Here is a 19,029-nt window from a genome sequence, read left to right as displayed (position 1 = left end):
GTAAGATCTTCCCCCCTCCTCAGGAGTGAAGGCATCCTAATTAATTAGCGGGAATACGCCTCCATCCAGCCGTTTAGAAAGCGAAGGGACCGACTGTTGTGATAAAGTGCATGGCCAAACACTCCGGGCTCTGCTCTAACAGCATCGCAGGGATCTGAGGACGTAATTGCCTTGATATTTTCGTGCTCCCCAAGGTTGTGCTGGAGGCAGTTTAGCAGAACGGGCACTCGAGAAGTGCCTCCAGCAAACTCCGCTGCCTGCTTTCCCAGATCCCTCCTCAGTCGCCTTTGCTCCGCTTGGCAGGAGCTCGTTTTTCTCCTCCTCCTCCTCCTCCTCCTCCTCCTCTGGGAAATTCCCGTCCTTTGAATCGCCCATCCCATGACTGCTGCCCCGGCCTTGCTTAACACCCCGCTGCGGATCCCGCTCTCCGCTCCGCCACCGCTCCTGCCTCCATCCGTCGTTTCCCGTTTGGAATTCCTCAGGACGCGGAGCATCTCCTTGCTTTAGTTTCGGGGTCGGCAGCGGCGATGCGACTGTTGCGACACAAATAACACGAGCGACATTTCCTGGGTGATGTCCCAGCCCGTGTCGCAGCGCCCAGGCCGGCTGGTGACCTGAGCAAACCAGTCTCGCTCCGGACCGTGTCCCTCTCCTTCCTCGGCGCTGCTTTATCCAAACACGGCCTGGGAAAACAACAAGATGTGCTGCCAAAATAGCAGAGGGAACCAACTCCCCAAACAGGAGGCCTTCCCCGAGCTCCGCGGGTTTAAAGAAGTAACAGGAGGTAAAAACAACCAGCGCAGTGCTCTGTAAACTTCTGAATAGCTCCTAATGACACACATCGTTCCTGAAGCAGAAGTAGGCAGGAGTAAGGATTGCAGGATCAGACTCCAGCAAAACGATTCTGCTGAACTAGGGGGGAAAATGGGTGAACTTTTCCCTCAAAGATTTCACAGCCAGCACTGAGGTTGGCTCTGCTACCGCTAGAAGTTACTTATCTTTTAGACAACATGTAGATTACATGCCTGTTAAATGTATTTTGTTAATTAAAAATGGGCTGTAATTAGCAAATGGATCAAGTGCACTTTTGTGGAGATCCACTCATTCATTCACTGATTTGCAGTCAGTTGTTTGCAATGACTCTCCCTATTGACAGAGATTCAGCCACACAGTAACATTTAGCCTGTAAATCCAGAATCATAAAATCACGGAATATCCCACGTTGGAAGGCACCCACGAGGATCATCGAGTCTGACTCCTGGCCCTGCACAGGGCACCCCCAACAATCCCACCGTGTGCCTGAGAGCCTTGTCCAATCCAACACAACACAACCTTTTGGTGTTTTATTCAAAATAACTTCATGCACTGAGGCTTATTTCGATTTTGAGGTGAGCAAAGCACACGCTGCCAAACCAGGCCAGCCACTGCCTGAACTCCTCTTCCTTCAGCCTTCACTCCAGGCCACTGATGGACTTTTGACCCAACCTGGCACAGCCATGAACGTGTTCTGCTTTTCTATAAAACCAGAGAAGTAAAAGTCTCCTATTCAAGTGCAAATATCATAAAGCTGAAGGTGGAAGGGGCAGTGGCAGAGGGAATTTTGGATGCTCAGGACAGAGCTGCAGCCACCGGGAGATGGAGGGAGGTGTACACTTTTTGGATTTGCTTTAGTCTCACCCCCTGAGCATTTCAGGTTAAGGTGGATAAGCCCCACTCGTGATTTCAGCTGTCACAGTATTAAATTTCGGGGGCTGAAGCCTCGTGTCATTTGTGTGGCGACAAGCGGGCCATTTTTAGCTCATAAAGCGTTGAGCGAATTTATCTGGAATAATTTCTACTTTAACATCTGGCAAACAGGGTTCCAAAGGGGGCTTTCAGGAGCGCTGTTTGATGGCAGTGTGTGGGTGTCAAAGCAATTAGGACAGGAGATTGCAAATCAGGGACACAACCATAGTTTGGGAAGCCCTTGGAAAGAGGTGACTCCCGTCCCTCAGTTTCCCTACCTCCCCCTTCCTTCCCTTTCAGTCTTCTCCTTCCTTCTCCTTCTTTTCCCCCCTCAATAATCCTGCCTGTCTGGAATCGTAATAAAAGGAGCACATGGGATAAGCCAAGGGATTATTTCCCAATGCTTTTGCTATTATATGGAGCACGATATCAAAGTATTCCATGCATCCTCCAGGCTCCTGTGAAAGAAAGGATCCTTTCATTCCTCGGGTAACCTTTTGTCTAGCCAAGAATCTGCCGCCCACTCAGGTAATTTGTACCAACAGATCATACCTGTGGTAGCAGAAGATCCTGTCAGGAGGGAATATCCAGCACAAACCAGGCATTACTCATGTGTGAGGAAAGCTGGCTGGGAAAGGGGGGAGAGCTGATTTTATTTTGGATTTATTAGGAGGAGAGAAGGACTCTGGAAGTGGGTTTTGCTCCAACAGGGAACTTTTTCTTTTATCTTACCTTAATAAATGAGTGTGTTCTTAGTGAGTCAGCAAAGCGCCTCATCCAGCTGGGTGCTCAAACTCACACCCTCCCACTCAGTGCCCCCTTTACATCTTCCCTAACAAAATATTCTATTTCCCCTTCACATCTGCCCTCTCCTTGGGCACAGGACCAAGATTCCTGGTGTACAAGGATCCCAGAGCCAGCAACATCACTCTGAGATGCAATTTGGCTCGGGGAGTAGAAAAGCCGACAGGATGTCCCCATGGCCAGCTCTGCGGTACCTCGGTGGCCGTGGGATCTCTGCTCTGATGCTAGCGGTTCTGCTGGAAAGAGATGGGACAAGGACAGCCTTCAGCTCGCCCTCAGCTTCCAGCTTGCCAGGCTGAAGGTGTCCCGGAGAATGGGGAAAAACGGGAGCGCCCTTTGTCTGTTGGAAGCATTAGAGGCCTCTGCAATGACACCACAGTGCTGATGAAGTAAAGAAATTAAGGCGTGAGGGGGCTGTTTGTTTCTGATATGTTAAAACCATCCAAAAATATCCAAGCCTCTGAAATTATCCTAATTTTGCAACTGTGCAAAATGTCACATTTAGTAGAGCTACTCCTTTCCCCCTGCCCTCTCTCCCCCAGAATTCCTAGAGACCTTTCCTGCTTCCCCTAAGTGAGAGCACAAGAAGTTTGGGATGGCTCCAAACAACACAGACAGTGCTCAGATTGATTTTTCTTGACTAAATTTGCTTGTTGGTTTTTTTTTTTCCTCCTTTTCTAGGCTTCGGATATCAATTAAAAGAACACAACTCTTTTGTCTTGTGTGTTGCTCCCCTCAAAATAATGAACTGTTTAATACACTAGAGGCAATTTCAAATTATCTAGTTTAATGAGGAAGGTTGTGACGGAAGATTTATTACCCTTTCTGATCTGCTAATGTATTTTCCCAACCATCCCAGCAGAACCAATCACTGCATTTTCATTATACACTCTATTTTCAGGGGTTCATTAGTTGTAGACTAAAAATAACAGCGAAGGTCTCAGTCTGAAAGCTAATCCAATTTTTTTTAATTGGAAACAAAATTTGATCAGACAACTTTCTAATCATAACAGCATCAAGCATCAAGACCCTGACGAGGTGTTTTGTCCAGTTTGAAACTTCATGTGGCTACACATAAAGGCCTGACCTAGAAATACAACCACGGAACTGCCACGAAGGACAAACCCAGCCCTCTCCTTAAACAAAAAAAATCCCACATTAGCCCAGGCCATGGACTGTGGTCCAGTGCAGTTGATGCACATTAAAAATAAAAGCTCTGGCAATGAACCTGTTCAGCTGAGACAAACTCAGAGATTCTCTGAGCTCGTGGCTGAGTGCGAGACTTTAGAAATAACTAAGATTTTCTTTTTTTAAATAAGATGGAAGAGCTCCCAGATAGCCAAAGGGCCTCCTACCTCAGAGCTCGATTCAATCTTAAATTGGCATTCCTGGAATTGCCTTTGTGCTGTTGGATCACAGGATGTCACACTGGCTGGTGTTTTTCCTGCTGCATCATTTTGATGCGCAAGACCCACAGGAATAACAAAGGGAGAGGCAGGGAGGTTTGGATTTTACAGGGGATGCTGCTCTTTGCAAAACACCCTCATCACCATGGTGGGAATGTGGAGATGTGCTGCCTGTGTGGCAGCTGCCCTGCAAGGCCATCAGCCTCGTGTCTCTACACTGGTAGAGGGAAGAGGGATCTGTATTCCCAAGGACCAACTTTAGCAGAGGGATCCTGACTTTGGTCCTCTACACAGGCCAGACACCCTTACTGGGTGATGAGCCTGCTGTGACTTTTAATTATGCTGTGTATCTATTCCTCATAGAATGGTTTGGGATTGGAAGGGACCTTAGAAATCATCCAGTTCCACTCACCTGCCATGGGCAGGGACACCTTCCACTAGCCCAGATTGCTCCAAGCCCTGTCCAACCTGGCCTGGAACTCTTCCAGGGCTGGGGCAGCCACAGCTTCTCTGGGCAACCTGTGCCAGGGCCTGCCCACCCTCACAGGAAAGAATTTCTTCCTAATGACTAATCTAAACCTTTTGATTTGAATCCATTGTCCCTTGTCCTGTCATTCCATGATCTTGTAAAAAGTCCCTCTCCATCTTTCTCGTCGTCTCCCTTCAGGTGCTGCAAAGCCACAGTTAGGTCACCTTGGAACCTTCTCTTTTCCAGGCTGAACAATCCCAGTTCCCTCAGCTTTTCCTCACAGGAATGATGCTCCATCCCTCTGATCGTGGTTGTGGCAACCACAGGAGCTGTGCTTGATCCAGGTGCCCCTGAGACTGCTCCCAAATCCAGGCCTTTCAAGGGATTCTCCCCAGCAATAAAATAACCGGAGTGCCCACACGAGGAAATCCGTGGGGCACTTGTCAGACATTCCTAATCCTGGAGGATCCCTGAAGGAACAGGTTTGCAATGACCTGCCAGGGGGGTGAAGGGGGTGGGGGCTGGGCTGAGGATGTGTTTTGGCCAGATAACACATCACCCAGACACCCAAGGGATTTTTAAGAGGGATGGAGGGAAGGGGGAAGTTATTGCACCTCACGTCAGCCCCACGCTATAGATTTTACATGCATAAATTATATATTTACGTCCAAAGCTCTATTATTCATAGAGTTGAGTAAACAAGCATCGATTTTTACACTGTAGCACAGCTGAGTATTTGCAGTGAGGCAGAGGCTCCTCTTCCACCCTCGGTAACTCTGACCTCATCAAGCGCTCCCTGGGCAAGGAATATCCTTTAACAAGGGTGATCAAGTTTAAAACCGGCCGGCTGCTGCTGTTGGGAATGGAAATCAATGTGCATTTCCTTCTGAATGGACGACTCTCCTCCACCCACACCGCGTCACGTGAGGCTCCCTGAGATGCTGAACCAGGCAGAGCCCGGCAGCGAACACGAGAGGATGTGTGAAACCAGCTCAGCTCGCACCGAGCAGCCTCGGCTCTCCCACTCCATGGGAAGAGGGAAAGACACGCTGGTCGTGTGAACTGAGCAGAATAAACAAGCTCAAGTGTATTTAAAAAGTGATGTTACTGCAGAGATCACATTCAACCCTCTACTATCAGTGTGTGAGCTTGGGTCAAGATTTCTCTCTATTAAATATTTCTCTCTATTAAATATTTCTCTCCATTAAAGATATGATCCCACCAGGCACATTCAGGGGTGGCAGAGGAAAAAAAAAAAAAACCAAAACACAACCTTTAACTGAGCTTCCCAGTGCTCTGTTATTCCAGAGGTTAACCAAAATCACTTACTTCATAGCTAACTTTGCTATATTGAATCAATGAACAAGTTCCTTATTGGATTTTTATTGCAGATAAAATTGACAGCGAAAATCACTGGGATGTACTTAAAAATGGGAAGGAAATGTACGTTTCCAATAAAAAGGTCTCTGAAGGTCCCTTGTTTCATAGGAAGGAAGCTGTCTTTATAGTGCATGAACTATAAAAAATGATTAAAACTGAAGAGAGACAGGAAGCTGATAATTTGATTTATCATCCTAATGGCTGTGCTTCATGAATAAATAATATAATGGTTTATGTCTCTCTTGTAAAAGAAGTAGAGAGGAGCAATTTGTCTAATAAATGACTTCAAAAATTACAGCTGAGTCTTGTTTGCCACGTTTGTTCTATTTAAAAAGAATGAGGGAGTATCTTATTTCTTATTACTTACTAGGACATTTGCTGTATTATTTATAAGAGTCAAAAACCTTAACTAAAAGCCACTCATCTCTGACCACAGTCCCCCATTAGCTTTAAATCCAGGAAAGAGAAAGGGATTGATCACTAGATCAATAAATCTAACCTTGGATCTGACTAAAAGCTTCCTTTAACCTCCTTCCTCCAGCATCCTTTTTCAAAATTAAAGCATCCCCCTTTTTAATTATTTAAGAGCATGTCAATTTTGCAGTAAGGCCCTGTATGGCTGCATCATGCAAGGATTTCTTCTTCAGATTGGAAGCACACCAGCACCTTTAAAAGGAAAGCATTTAAATCACAATAATTTGCTGTTTGCTTGTTTGTTTGTTTGTTTTAAAGTCAGAGGTTCCACTATAGATACACAAATCCTGCTCCAAATACGCCCTGGATTTCATCAGGGCAAGTGCTGAGAATTGGAAAATGGAGAAGAAATGTGTATTCCCAATTATCAGGCACACAAACCACCCCAAGCCCATCGATGACGCTGCTGGAGCTGAAGTCGCTCGGTATCGACGGCCCTGGGCCAGCCACTGACATGGTTATGGAGCTGCAAAAAGTCACTCCAGGCAACAGCAAACTCCAGAGGACACAATTAATGGAAAGAGTGTTTAATTTTTTTTTTTTTTAACCATCCTGCAAAAATAGCTTGTATTTGCAGTTTGCCCAGCGTGCATCAAGAGCCTGACCTGTTTTTTCCCTCCCTCACATCAAAATAATTTACCAGAATCAGATATTTTCCTTTTACCAGATTTAATTTTCATCCTGAAGAACCTGGGATTTCTGTCCTGGCCGAATTTGGGCTTAGAAGAAAGATTGTGGACTCCCCATCCCTGGAGCATCCCTGGGCTAGTGGAGGGTGTCCCTGCCCGTGGCAGGGGGTTGGAACTGGATGATCTGGAAGGTCCCTTCCAACCCAAACCATTCTGTGGGATTCAGTGATTCTGGAAACATAGGAAGTTCTTACCCTGGTTTTTGAGGCTAATTTTTTAGAGGGTTTCAACACTGAACTTCAAGGCTTGGTTATCTTTGGATCAAGGTGTCCTACAGTGGAACTGGAAAGAGCAGCACTGATAAGACTGTTGGTGGTAGCTGCAGGAGGAAAACTTTAGGATGACATTTCTTGGCATATTGTAAAAAAAAAAAAAAAAAGAAGGAAGGAAGAGAGAAAAAGGTCCGTGGATTTCAACAAAATAGACCTTTTGAGTTCTTATCTTTTCTGAAGCATGTTCATGCCACGGATCTTTCACAGGCTGCACGTGTATACACGACTCACTTTCACCAGGGACCAACATCACACAGGTGGACAAGTAAAACAGGAAAAAACAGGATGAACTTCCACAAAATCTCATGTATCAAGACTTTCTACATATTTCTCTAAAAATAAAAAAAGGCAATTAGCTGCCCCACAGTCCAAAGGCACTATTTTTATGTGCTGCACCTTCTTCCCCCAACTGCTGTATTATGTAGGTCTCCTAAATTTGGAGTGCTCAAGATGTTTTTGGGGTAAGTGAGGCATCAACTCATGTCAAAACAATGTAGGCTGCATCCAGAATGACACTGAAACGCAGTGCTTTGGGGAATGGCACCCCAAAAAAAAGGTTCTCTCGTGACCTCTCGTTCTGAGGGGATGAAATCTTTGCTGGCTGTGAAAATGATGGTGGCCTTGGCTAACTCCTGAAGGACAACTTTTGGTCCAGATCTATCTTTTGTGGTCTTGCCATAAAAATAACGCTTAACCTCCAGCTAAAATGATGAGCTTTTTGCCCTAATTAGGAGTTTTCTGAAAGAGAATTTGAATCCAAGCAGGCTGCAAATATCTCTGATGTCACTCCAGAACTTGAACCAGACGCAGTTCCCTCGTGCTGGAATCACCCAAGTCACAGCCCAGCAGCCCACCAGTGACAGTGGAAAAGGGCAGAGCAGCAATGAACCCCACGTTTCATTTAGAAAACAGCACTGATAAGGTGAAAAATAAAGTTATTAATGCAAAGCTGCCCTTGGCAAAGTACAGTTTGTGCAAAAGGCAGTGCATGGAAGCAGCACAAGGAAAACACTACAGGAAGAAAGGGCAGTTTTTTCCTGATGTCAGCCACACAGTCCCACTTGCAGGGGAGGAGAGAGAATCTCAGCTGGTATAAGGCACTGTAAGTGTATCCATAAAGCCACACTGATTTCCAGCAGCTGAGAGTTTGTCCTGTGGTGTGTTCATCCATGTGCAGTGCCGTGGATTGATGTGGTAGCCTTGCCTGCACACAGATTCCCAAGGGATCAGCGATGGGCCCACTCTTGCTGGATTTACTCATCAGTGACCCAGATGAATGGACAGAGTGTACTTTAACAGGTTTGCTGATGATACTGAATTAGGAGGAGTGGCTGACACACCAACAGGCTGTGCTGACATTCCAGCAGACCTGGACAGGCTGGAAAGGTGGGCAGAGAGGAACCTAAGGAAGTTCAGCCAGGGTCCTGCACCTGGGAAGGAATAATCCCCTGCACCAGTCCAGCCTGGGACTGACCTGCTGGAGAAGGATCTGGAGGTCCTTGTGGACAAATTCACCATGAGCCAGCAGGGTGCCCTGGGGGTCAAGAAAACCACTGCTATCCTGGGCTGTATGGAGAAGAATGTGCCCAGCAGGTTGATGGAGGTGATCCTGCCCCTCTCCTCCACCCTGCTGAGGGCTCATCTGGAGTGCTGTGTCCAGTTCTGGGCTGCCAAGTGAAGGAAAGAGAAGGAATTACCGGAGCAGGTCCAGTGGAGGAGGGCTGTGAAGATGAGGAAGGGACTGGAGCACCTCTCTGATGAGGAAAGGCTGAGGGAGCTGGGCCTGAGAAGAGACAACTGAGAGGGGAGCCTGTCAATCCATACAGATAAACACCCTAAGGGCAGGTGCCAGGAGGATGGGAACAGACTCTTTCCAGCAGTGCCCTGGGACAGGACAAGGAACAACAGGCCCAAACTCAAACACAGGAAGTTCCATCTGAATTTGAGGAAAAACTTCTCCACTGTGAGGGCAACTGAGCCCTGGGACAGGTCAGAGAGGCTGTGGAGTGTCCTTCTCTGGAGATACTCAAACTCCATGGGATGTGACCCTGTGCATGCTGCTCGAGCAGGGGGACTGGAGTGGAGGATCTCCAGAGCTCCCTTCCGACCTCAACCATTCTGTGACAACCTCAGGCACAGGTCACTGCTGATTTTTGACAGCACATTTGTCATTCTGCGGGCTGGGGGCTCAGTTTCAGAAGCGTTTTGAGAGGACACAAACACTCCCCGCGATCAAAGGGGAGGAAACAGAGTGGTTGTCGGAGCTACAATTACATCATCCCACACAGTCTTGGCAGGGGGGTTCAGGGCCCGGTTTTGGGGGAGGAGATGAAGCCCATCCAGGCAAAGGGGACAGACCTGCAGGTCCCTGCTGCACCCCCTGGAGCTGCACCCCCAGGCCAGCCTGGAGAGCCGTGGAGTTTCCTGCCTGAACCCGGATCCTCCAAGCCTCAGTGGGATTCCACCAAGAGTTCAGCAGCAGATCTGCCTATCCATGTAGTGTAAGCAATGCTTTCAGGAGCATTATCCAGGCACGGTTTTCCCGTACATGGAATTTGGCAGGAAGCCACCCGACCAAACGCTTCGCATCGCAAGAAAAATCTGCAGACTTTTTTTTTTTTTTTTTCTTTTCTAACTAACTATACTTGTTTAAAAAGCAATCCCCCTACTCACCAAGGTTACTCATCATCACCTCAGGCTCAACCATGCAGGATGAGATCGCTTAATATGCAGATTTTTAAGGAAATACCTGCCTTCTCACCCTCCCACCCCGTGTTTTATCATTTAACCAGTGTGAAAACTGGCTATTTCATACAATGAAATAGTAACACAGGAACAGAGTTTCCGAGTCCAAGCCCCATCCATCATAAATAACCACATCATTATCCCTTCCAGACACTGATCAAATCCCAGTTTATGAGCAGTTTGCCTTTTACTGCTATTATACAAAATGAAAAGCTGTTCCAGCACCCCGCAGCTCTGACAATGAGGAGCCTTCCTCTTTTTTTTTCCAACCCAAATCTTTCCAGGACCAGTTTGTACATGTTTGTTCCTGCACCGAGTGCTGTCCTCAACTTGAATTGTTTTTCCCTCTCCTCTGGTATTTAGTCCCCTGTTGTATTTATAGAAAGATCATATCCCCTTTCCAACTTCATTTTGCTCGGAATAGTAATGTTAGAAATAGACTGATGAATTTACTGTGCTGGGTACGGACAGACACATCCACACACACACAGGGAGGTTAGAGCACTCATTTTAAAAGAAATGCAGAAAATACAGATGAGTCAATCTTTAGTTAACACTGCATTATTTCAAACATGTCAGCAACACGTGTCAACTACAATAGAAAAGACAGATCCAGTCCAAAACTGATTTTTTAGGGGTTTTCAGACCTAACGGCTATCCATCTATAGAAATACCAGAAAGTCTACCTGGAATTCCATCAAACTCTAATCTGGGAACAGTACCAAAAGCCCACAATGAATATAATTTCTCAAAAAAAGGGAGCTGGGAAGACTCAAAGTACATTTGGAGAAAAGAGCCTTAGACAGAAACTAGTTTGGGTGGTAAATAATCTGCAGGGGAAAAAAGGAAAAAAAAAAACCAAAACAAATTGCTATTAAAAAAAAAACCCCAAACCTAGATGGAAAAAAAGAGGGAACATACTATTGCCTGTTCAGACACAATTCCTTTCAGAGGCAACCTCTTTCACAAAAATATTTTCTAGCTTTGCTGCTCTGGCACATCAATCCTGAGCACTCTAACTTTTGACTTGTAGTGATATTCCTTCAGGTACAGCTTCACCGAGGGAGGAACGGGAAGCGCATCGATCCCGTCGTAAGTTGTGCAGTTGCAAATGACCGTTCTACATATGTGCTGAAGGGAGAAAGGGAAGGTCCTGTTCAGGGGAGTGGACAAAAGTGGCTCAAAGAACATACAGGAGCTCGGGTCTTTGTAGTGTTCCAGGAGCCCCGTGATGTCGGGGGAGTGGAAGACGCAAGGATCGTGGGCGTCGAAGCTGAAGTTGTGGTTCCACTGCTCGATCCGCGCGTGGAGGGAGCGGCTGTAGCGCCTGAAGCTCACGGAAAACAGATAGTCCTCCTGGGCGGAATCTCGCAGCAAAAACGTTCCCTCGGGCTTTCCCTCCAGCAGCGCCTCGGCCGCGTACTTATCCATGACTCCCCAGTAGCAGGGGTTGTTATTGATCTGGAGGAGGTCTGGGACGAGGCAGTGGACGTAATCGATCTGCGTGTGGTATTTCGGGGGCGTTTCCATCCGCAGCAGCTCGTCATCCGTCTCCCACTTGGGCTTGTTCCTTTTCCTGGAACTCGTGCACAGGGTTATAACTTCGTCATCGGAGTCCATGTCGCTCTCCTCCCTGCTGCTCCTCGTCACCTTACCTGCGGCCAGCTCGGGCCTCGCGTCCCCCCGGGAGGAGCCGCTGTCGGCGAAGTCGCAGGACGGGGAGGGAGAGTCCATTCCCCCATTGGCAACCTCGTCGTCCCCACCCCGGTCCTCCCTCTCCCCGTGCTGGGATAAATCGGCAATTATCCACTCCTCTGCTTTCGGGCTTATGGGGGCCGTGTGCCTTTTGATCAGGTGCCAGCGGAACGCCAGCTCCGAGCGCGGGGGGAAAGGACACTTATCCAGCATCAGCTCGCTGATATGGATCTTCCTTTTGGATGGCAGGCCCGAGGCGTGCCGGCTGCTGCAGTTCTTGATGGGAAAGCACTGGCCCACAGCATCCTGGAGCTTCTGCTTGAGGGAGCGGCCCAAAATCCTGTGGCCGCAGGAGCGGTCGAGATCCAGCTCGATGGACGAGCAGCTGTATTTCCTCTCTTGGCTCCTTAAATTAGTCCCCGCTCTTCCCCCAGCGCTTGCCGTCTCGGCATCGGGACAGTGCTCGCTCTTTTTGGACCAGGAAAGCTTCTTCCCGCTCCAGACGTACCCGTCCTTCCTGTCGGCGCTCCTGCTCCGGCTGCTTTTGGGCCTCACGTCTGCATTTTTAGCGCCGCTGTCCTTGTTTTCTGCCATCGTGACAGCTTTCGCTTCACGAGTTGCCAGGAAGCGCCGTGTGCTCCTTGTGGGGTTTCTCTACATAAGGAAGCTTCCTCGAGGCACTTTCTGGAAATATCTGAGGGAGAAAAGAAAGCACAGCTCGGTTAAGCACCGGCGATCCAACCCCGGGGCTGGACACGGGACAACAGCCACAGTGAATTGCTGGCCCTGTAAAAATCAGATGGCCAAGGTGAATTCACTATAACAGCCCAAAAATACCCGCCTGATCCCAGAAAAAGCTCTATTTTAACCCTTCCTTGGGAAAATCGTCCTCCAGGACAAACCATCTCAGGTGTTTTTTGGGGGATCCATTCTGCCTACGCCTTTTAGGTGTGGGCAATCCCATCGTGCCAGGGTCCGTTCCAGAAGGAAACCCTTCCCGGGGCAGGTGATAGTGCTTTAGCTGTTTATGGAGCGAATTCTGCATCTCTTCCAAAAAACCTTTCAAGAAGGAACAAACCAGAACAGAAACAACTAGGTCAGAGTACAAAGAGCTACTGTACCTAGATGATATGCCTGTTTGCTACTAATCCACAGGGTGGGATGCCAGGGATCTGTTTCTTAACTGACACTTTTGGGTCACTTTCTGGATGAGGAAAACAAAAATAAAATATTAAATTTTATCAGTCACAGATTCCGTCAGTTTTTGAAAAGCTGTTTTCCTCCGCCTTTTCAAACGGAGCTAGGAAATTCTGAGCCCCCAAGGGATTGAAATATCTGGGGCTTTACATACTGAAAAGGATTAAAACAATCCAGCCCCTTACTAAAAGCAATTTTAAAAGGCCGTGAAAAGATGGAACTGCTTATTACTCATTAGAGGAGGAAGTTTACATTATTAAAATCAGCGTTGCTCTGAGACCTACGCTCGCTGATTTCATTTTCTTTTGTTTCCAGAGGTGTATTGAATCCTCAGACAGAAAAGAGGTTTCCTTTTGAATGCTGCACTTTGAAAAAAAAAAAAAAGATTAAAAAAAGAAGCCTCTTTTGATTACTGAGAGCAGGATTTTTTCAAGGTACGTAGGTAGCAATATGGTATGGATGCTGTACCCCCCTCCCCAGGCGTGGCACGAGGCAGAAATATTTCCCATCATCATCCATCATGATATTCTATGATTCTGTGATGCTTTTGCACCAAAACCAAGCACAGTTCCTCTCCTCCACTGGGGTTTTTTGGCTGTGGGGTTTTCTGTTGTGTCATTTTGGGGTTTTTTTTTGTTTTGGTTTTTTTTTCACAACTAATTGACACGGTAAATACTAAGCAGGAAAAGAAAAGGGCATCCACTTCCTCTCTCCATTCAATCCATTCTCATCATCAGGATTAGCCAGCATGACACAACCTCTCTGTGGTCCCCCGGGGGCTGAGCAGGCTGAGTTCGAGCCTCTGCTCTCTGCAAGAGAACGAGGCAGCCGTGCCAAAAGGCTCCCAGGCAATCTGGGGGCCAAATGCAGCCCAGATGGAACTTTCACCCGGGAATTTTTGACGTTGTTGCATTCCTTATTTAAAACCCGCGAAACTGAGAGCTGAGTGGGGGAGGGGAAGGGAAAGGGAGGGGAAGGGAAGAAGGAGATGCAGAAACGGAGAGTGAGGGTGAGATGGGTTAAGTATTGCAGATGTGCTGGGAGAAAATGGCACTGGAGCAGTGCAGGTGAATAGTTCCTTGCTGGTACCAAGTGGAATCATAAAACAGGGTCAATATTCCAGCAATTACAAATCAAATTAAAGTTTTTTTTTTCTTCTCTCGGGATTTTGCAAATTGCTTTTCACTGACAGCATTGCAAGACACAATGAAGGCAGAAGAAAGGCAATATTTATATTTTAGACCCAAAACGTCTTTATTTAGACCAGGATTCATTCATTGCTTTTAGAATACTGATATTTTTCATCCAGAAACAGCTGAAGTGGAGCACTGAATTTTCTCCACAGTTAAAAAAAAGAGGGGGAAAAGCAATCTCATTGACTCTGGTGATAATCTGAAGTAACTGAAGAAAAAAAAGTTATTCTAGATTTATGCTGTAATAAAAATACATTAACTCTCTATATATGGGATTTTTAATTGGGCAGAGAGACATCACTGAGGTTGCAAAGTCAAGTGCTTAAAAACTGGGATACGACAGTTTGTAATTGCTTCTGAAACCTTCAATTATCTCATCCTGCTCATCCAGCCCATATAAGGGATAAGAACACGCAGAATGGGGGCTTTTAATTAAACACTGCAAAACAAACAAAACCCAGAGGTTGGGAAGGCCCATTATTTCCTGACTTCGGCCTTCCAACTGAAAGAAGCTCAGGGTTTCTGAGTTTTTTTGGAATTTCTGGGTTGCTGTTGTGTGCAACTGTGAAGCCACCTTGTCCTTTGTACCTTTTCTCTGTCACAAATCATCAGTGGCACCTGAGCCCTGGAAGTGAAGCTGGAGGAGCAGCACGTGATGCTGGAAAGCCACGCACCATTAGCCAGAGCCGCTTCCCTGGGGTTTGGAGGCTGCTGGAACCCAGGCGCCGGCTCTGCCACGTCAGAGCAGCGATTGCTAATCAGGCAGAACACCAGAGCTGTGAAAAGAGCAGGGAATAACTGAAGAGAGAAAGGGATGTCACCCCACCAAAGCCAGGCTGGAATTGTGCGAAGAAAGGAACAGTGGTCAGCTGGACTCAGGAGGCAAAACCTCTGTTCCCAAATGAGTTATGAACATCCCTGTGCTCAAAGGAGAGGTGCCTTCCAAAACATCAGCCATAGGGTATTCAGGTGCCCAAATCCCACTGTTTGGCGTTACATTAAGGGATCACACCTTCAACACCCTTCCAAAGCCATGATTCGCAGCCCCACCAATAAAACGGGGACCAAAAATAATTACAGAGTGTCAGAAAGAGAAATGCATAAAGGGCAGGGATGCATTCAGAGCTCTATTACCACTCCGGGCTATCCATCTAAAGCAGCTCTTCCTTTCACTGCAGCATCCGAGGGAAATGCCATGGACATCCATTAACGGCCGGAGCGCCGCTGCAAGAGCCGGAGAGGAAGGCGAGGATAAAAGAGGGGGAACACGGAGTGTACTTTTCCCTACAGGGCAAGCTTAAATGGAGGGGCCCAGCCCTGTGCAGCTCACACCCCCCGTGCTGAGCTCCTTTGGGTGGATATTATTAGTGTCCTGCCTCCAAAAGCCTTCTCCTGCACGGGGACACCTCAGGCATCTCCGGAGCCGACGGATTTGACAAAACCCTTATGCTGGGAACTCTTCCCCCTGAGGAAACGGCCAAGACAAAGCCACGTGTGGGGATGAGCAGAGTTCACTTCAGGCCACAGGACCCGGCTTGTGGTCCAAGGTTACCCCACACTGTCACAGCCACGGTCCCTGGGGACAAGCAGAGAGCTGGGTGGGTTCTGCTGGGGGTTTTGTGATGTGCCCCTTCAGCGGTTCCTCTCTCCTGTCTGCAGACGAGGTGCTTTTCCTTTCAAGAGCTGATGCCTCAACACTAAGACTTCAAGCCCAGACTAAAAGCAATATCCAGTCTCTGTTTGGAGGAATAACAATATTACCTCCTAGCCAGGGGTAGGCTGCAATCCACAGCTGTGATAAGGCAGAGACAGCCTCACCATATGTCTAATTAAATCAGTGGCAAATACTCAGCGACTCCAATAGGAGAATCAAAACCATAAGTGTAGACAGACCCTTTTTTTTTTATTATTTATTCAATAAATACTTAAATACTGAACTGCTTTAACTAGATACTTATGTCCTGAGCTGCTGGATCCTTGCCTGTGGTCCAAAGCCTCCAAGTCCTCTTCATCAAGCTGCTTCCCTTTGGGTATGATGAAGGAGCAGATGGTGGGGGGTCTCCAGCCCACCCTCCTGCTTGGAGCGGGATCGCTGCCAGTGTGGGCTCAGGGAAGCCATGGAATGGCTGAAAACCCCCAAGGATGGAGGTCCCACCACCTCTCCAGTGCCCCCACACTGCACAACCCTTCTAGTGAAGGAAGTACTGGGAAACTTTTCTGTCCAAGCACACAAAGCCTTGCTGTATTATGCCCCTAATTAAACAAAAGAAGACTCACAAAGAACAATAAATCAGTTTTGGAATTGTTACAGAAGTTGATATTCTAGAGCTGGTAAAATCCTGAGACAGGAGAGCAAGCTGTAATAAACTGGAGGACTTTTTCTTTCAACTTACATAAAAGCAATTTTAAAACAAAATCACACTGGTCACAAGCTGTTTTCGCTAAATTTTGCCCAATTAGATTTTGGCCAGGAGACCACATTTTAAAACCTGACCTTCCCAGCCTGCTGAGGATAATAACAAATCTTAACTTATTTCGATTCAGTTTTGACTTTATTTTGATTTATGACACCATCCAAAATCACTTGACTCCAGAAGCCTTTCCAGCAAATTAAAGCAATAATCACACACACAGAAGACTTTCTAAAGGTGCCAGCGGTAACCTACAACACTTCTTCCTTGGAAACACCCTTGATTCATGCCTAGAAGTGCAGGGGGAGCGGGGCTATGCCCAGCCAACCCCAGCACTGGGGCTGTTTTATTCGCAGCCAGGAGGTGGAACTGAGGCTGCCCAAGCAGCAGGCGCCAAAGGTGAGGGCTGCTCCCGTCCCCCGCTTCGATGAGGCTCTGCTCGCGTGTGGAAGGAGAGATGCTCGCAGCGCTTTGCAAACCGCAGCAGCCTCCCGAGTACTAAATCAGCCCGAGCTTTATGGTCCATGCCCAAACGCTCCGCGCTCCACCCAGAAACCGGAGAGCGGCGATTCCCGGCTCCCGCCCCGCCGCTCGCTCGCAGCCACTCACACCTATTAATCAAGCCGGCAGCAGGCTGAGCTCCCGACCGGATTTAAAGTATAACTTTGCATTTCATGCCGTGTCACTCGGGACGTGACAAAGCCACAGGGCCCTGCGGTCCCCTTGGCCAAGAGGCGAGTGGGATCCTGCCACCCTCCCGAAAAGCCTCCCCCCCACTTTTCCCATGCCTCTCCAAGAGTTATCCCGGCAGGCAGCACCTCCAGACAGGGAATTCAGTTGTTTCTTAGAACTGAGCGTAAAATGCTTTAGGTGCAGTTTGTATCAGAGCCTCCGAAAATTAAAATAATTAAGAAAAATAAACACATTTGACTTGCATTTGTCTCCGTCCCAGGCAGCGGCTTGCAGCAAGAATAGCTTGGTCTTCCCACTCATCTGATAAGTGGTTCAGCTCGGAATCATTTCTCTAGAACACATTATCCTCGCCAGGAATCACGATTTGCTGAAATATGTAGGTTACACCCATGGAAAACGTGTCTCTACACAGCTTCCACGAGGTTTAATAATGAAATCTGGCCATACATATATATGTTATTTTTTTTCTTACTGAACCGTGCCTGCTTTGTAATCCTGTCACTTACTCATTCATGAAAGTACCAACAATGTGAGTGTTAGAGAGAACCACATTTCCAATATAAATAAATCACTCTGCTCACCCCAACCACCAATAACTCCGCTGCAGAGCAAAATTGAAGATAAAAGGGTTTTGCCTGGAAGCAATTTTTTTTTTTCTTAGAAGCAGGAATAAACCGGGCCAGATCATTAGGGCTACATAAAAGGGAAAACAGATAACTGCTGTTTTCCTCTTTATTTCAAGTATGTTGAGTTTAGCGCTTTTGTGGTTTTCTTTTTGGATTTTTGTTTTTTTTTTTTTTTTAATATTCCAAGAAATCCACCACGATTCTTTCTTCCTATTTTTCAGCCAAAAAACACATCCCCCAGCTTGGTGATTTTCGCAGTGCAATCGCTACCTGCCCGACTCCACCTCGCACACGCGTCAGGATGGCCGCGATTCCGGAGTGAATTCCATGATGACCATAAGGATCTCCGAAGGGGTTTGACCCCGCAGCTCCCGCTGTCACGGGGGTGCTGCCTACGGAGGAAGGGGGGAGGCGAAAGGCACTGCCCTGCCCCACATTTGGGATTTTCCTGCCCTTCCTGAGCCTCTGGAGGGGCTGCCGTTGAATCCACACAGGGATGTATATACAGGGAACATATGTGCACTATAAACGTCGGGATATAGATAGGACAGGGTTGGGGTTTTTTTCTTTTTTCCCAGAGGAAAAGCAAACGCCAGCCGGGGACCGAGATCCGCCGGTGACACAGCGCAGAGCTCGGGGCCGAGTCCCCCGCGGTGACAGCAGACCCCGCAATGAACCCCGGCGGGGACAGGAGCCCCCGAGCCCACCGGGTGACCGGCAGGGACACGGACACCGGGCCGAGCCCCCGCGGGGACAGCGATCAGAGCCCGGCTCGAGTTCCTCCGGTGACAGCAGAGCCCGGACCGAGCCCCCCCGGTGACAGAGCGCAGAGCCCGCACTGAACCCCCTCGGGGACAGGCGACCCTGGACCCAACCCCCTGGGTGACAGGAGCACCCGAGCCCCTCCGGTGACTGACAGGGGGCTCAGACCGCGGCCCGACCCCCCCGCCGGTGACAGGACACCCCGATCCCCCCCCGTACCGCGCCTGACAGGGGCTCAGCCCCGACCCCCCGGCGCTCACACCCCTCTGCCGCCCCCCAGCCCCGCCGTCCCCGCTCCCCGCACCCACCTCGCGGTGCTGCGATGCTGTCCCGCGGGGCGCCCGCTGTGTGCCGGTGTGTCCCCAGCCGGGTGCCGCCGGTGCAGCCGCGGCCCCTCAGCCCTCCGCCGCCATCCCGCTGCCGGGGCCGCCCCGGCCCGGCCCGGCCCCGCCCCGGCGCTGACGGAGCGGGCCCGGCCCCGCGGCGGG

At 48.4% G+C, this 19,029-nt stretch overlaps 2 protein-coding genes across 5 annotated transcripts in view; both read right to left on the bottom strand.

Moving 5' to 3' along the window:
• LGALS3 (galectin 3) overlaps positions 1 to 19,029 on the bottom strand; it is a 173,460-nt gene that overhangs the window by 32,003 nt on the left and 122,428 nt on the right. The gene's annotated exons all lie outside the window — the stretch shown is intronic.
• On the bottom strand, positions 10,494 to 18,994 carry SOCS4 (suppressor of cytokine signaling 4). 4 transcript variants are annotated; one of them, XM_050336933.1, is made up of 3 exons: positions 14,638 to 15,237; positions 12,781 to 12,863; positions 10,494 to 12,353 (listed from the first exon to the last, which is right to left on the bottom strand). In XM_050336933.1, exon 3 carries the CDS (start codon positions 12,251 to 12,253, stop codon positions 10,943 to 10,945), a length of 1,311 nt encoding a protein of 436 aa, XP_050192890.1. In that variant the 5' UTR covers positions 12,254 to 12,353; positions 12,781 to 12,863; positions 14,638 to 15,237; the 3' UTR covers positions 10,494 to 10,942. The 4 variants fall into 4 exon arrangements, with proteins under 4 accessions (XP_050192890.1, XP_050192889.1, XP_050192891.1 ...); XM_050336932.1 differs by lacking the exons at positions 12,781 to 12,863; positions 14,638 to 15,237 and adding an exon at positions 18,850 to 18,994; XM_050336934.1 differs by lacking the exon at positions 12,781 to 12,863.

Source organism: Myiozetetes cayanensis, unplaced genomic scaffold (genome assembly GCF_022539395.1).
Source record: "Myiozetetes cayanensis isolate MyiCay16 unplaced genomic scaffold, myiCay2020 scf6-25, whole genome shotgun sequence".
Lineage (NCBI taxonomy): Eukaryota > Metazoa > Chordata > Aves > Passeriformes > Tyrannidae > Myiozetetes > Myiozetetes cayanensis.
This window is presented reverse-complemented; position numbering and strand designations above follow the sequence as displayed.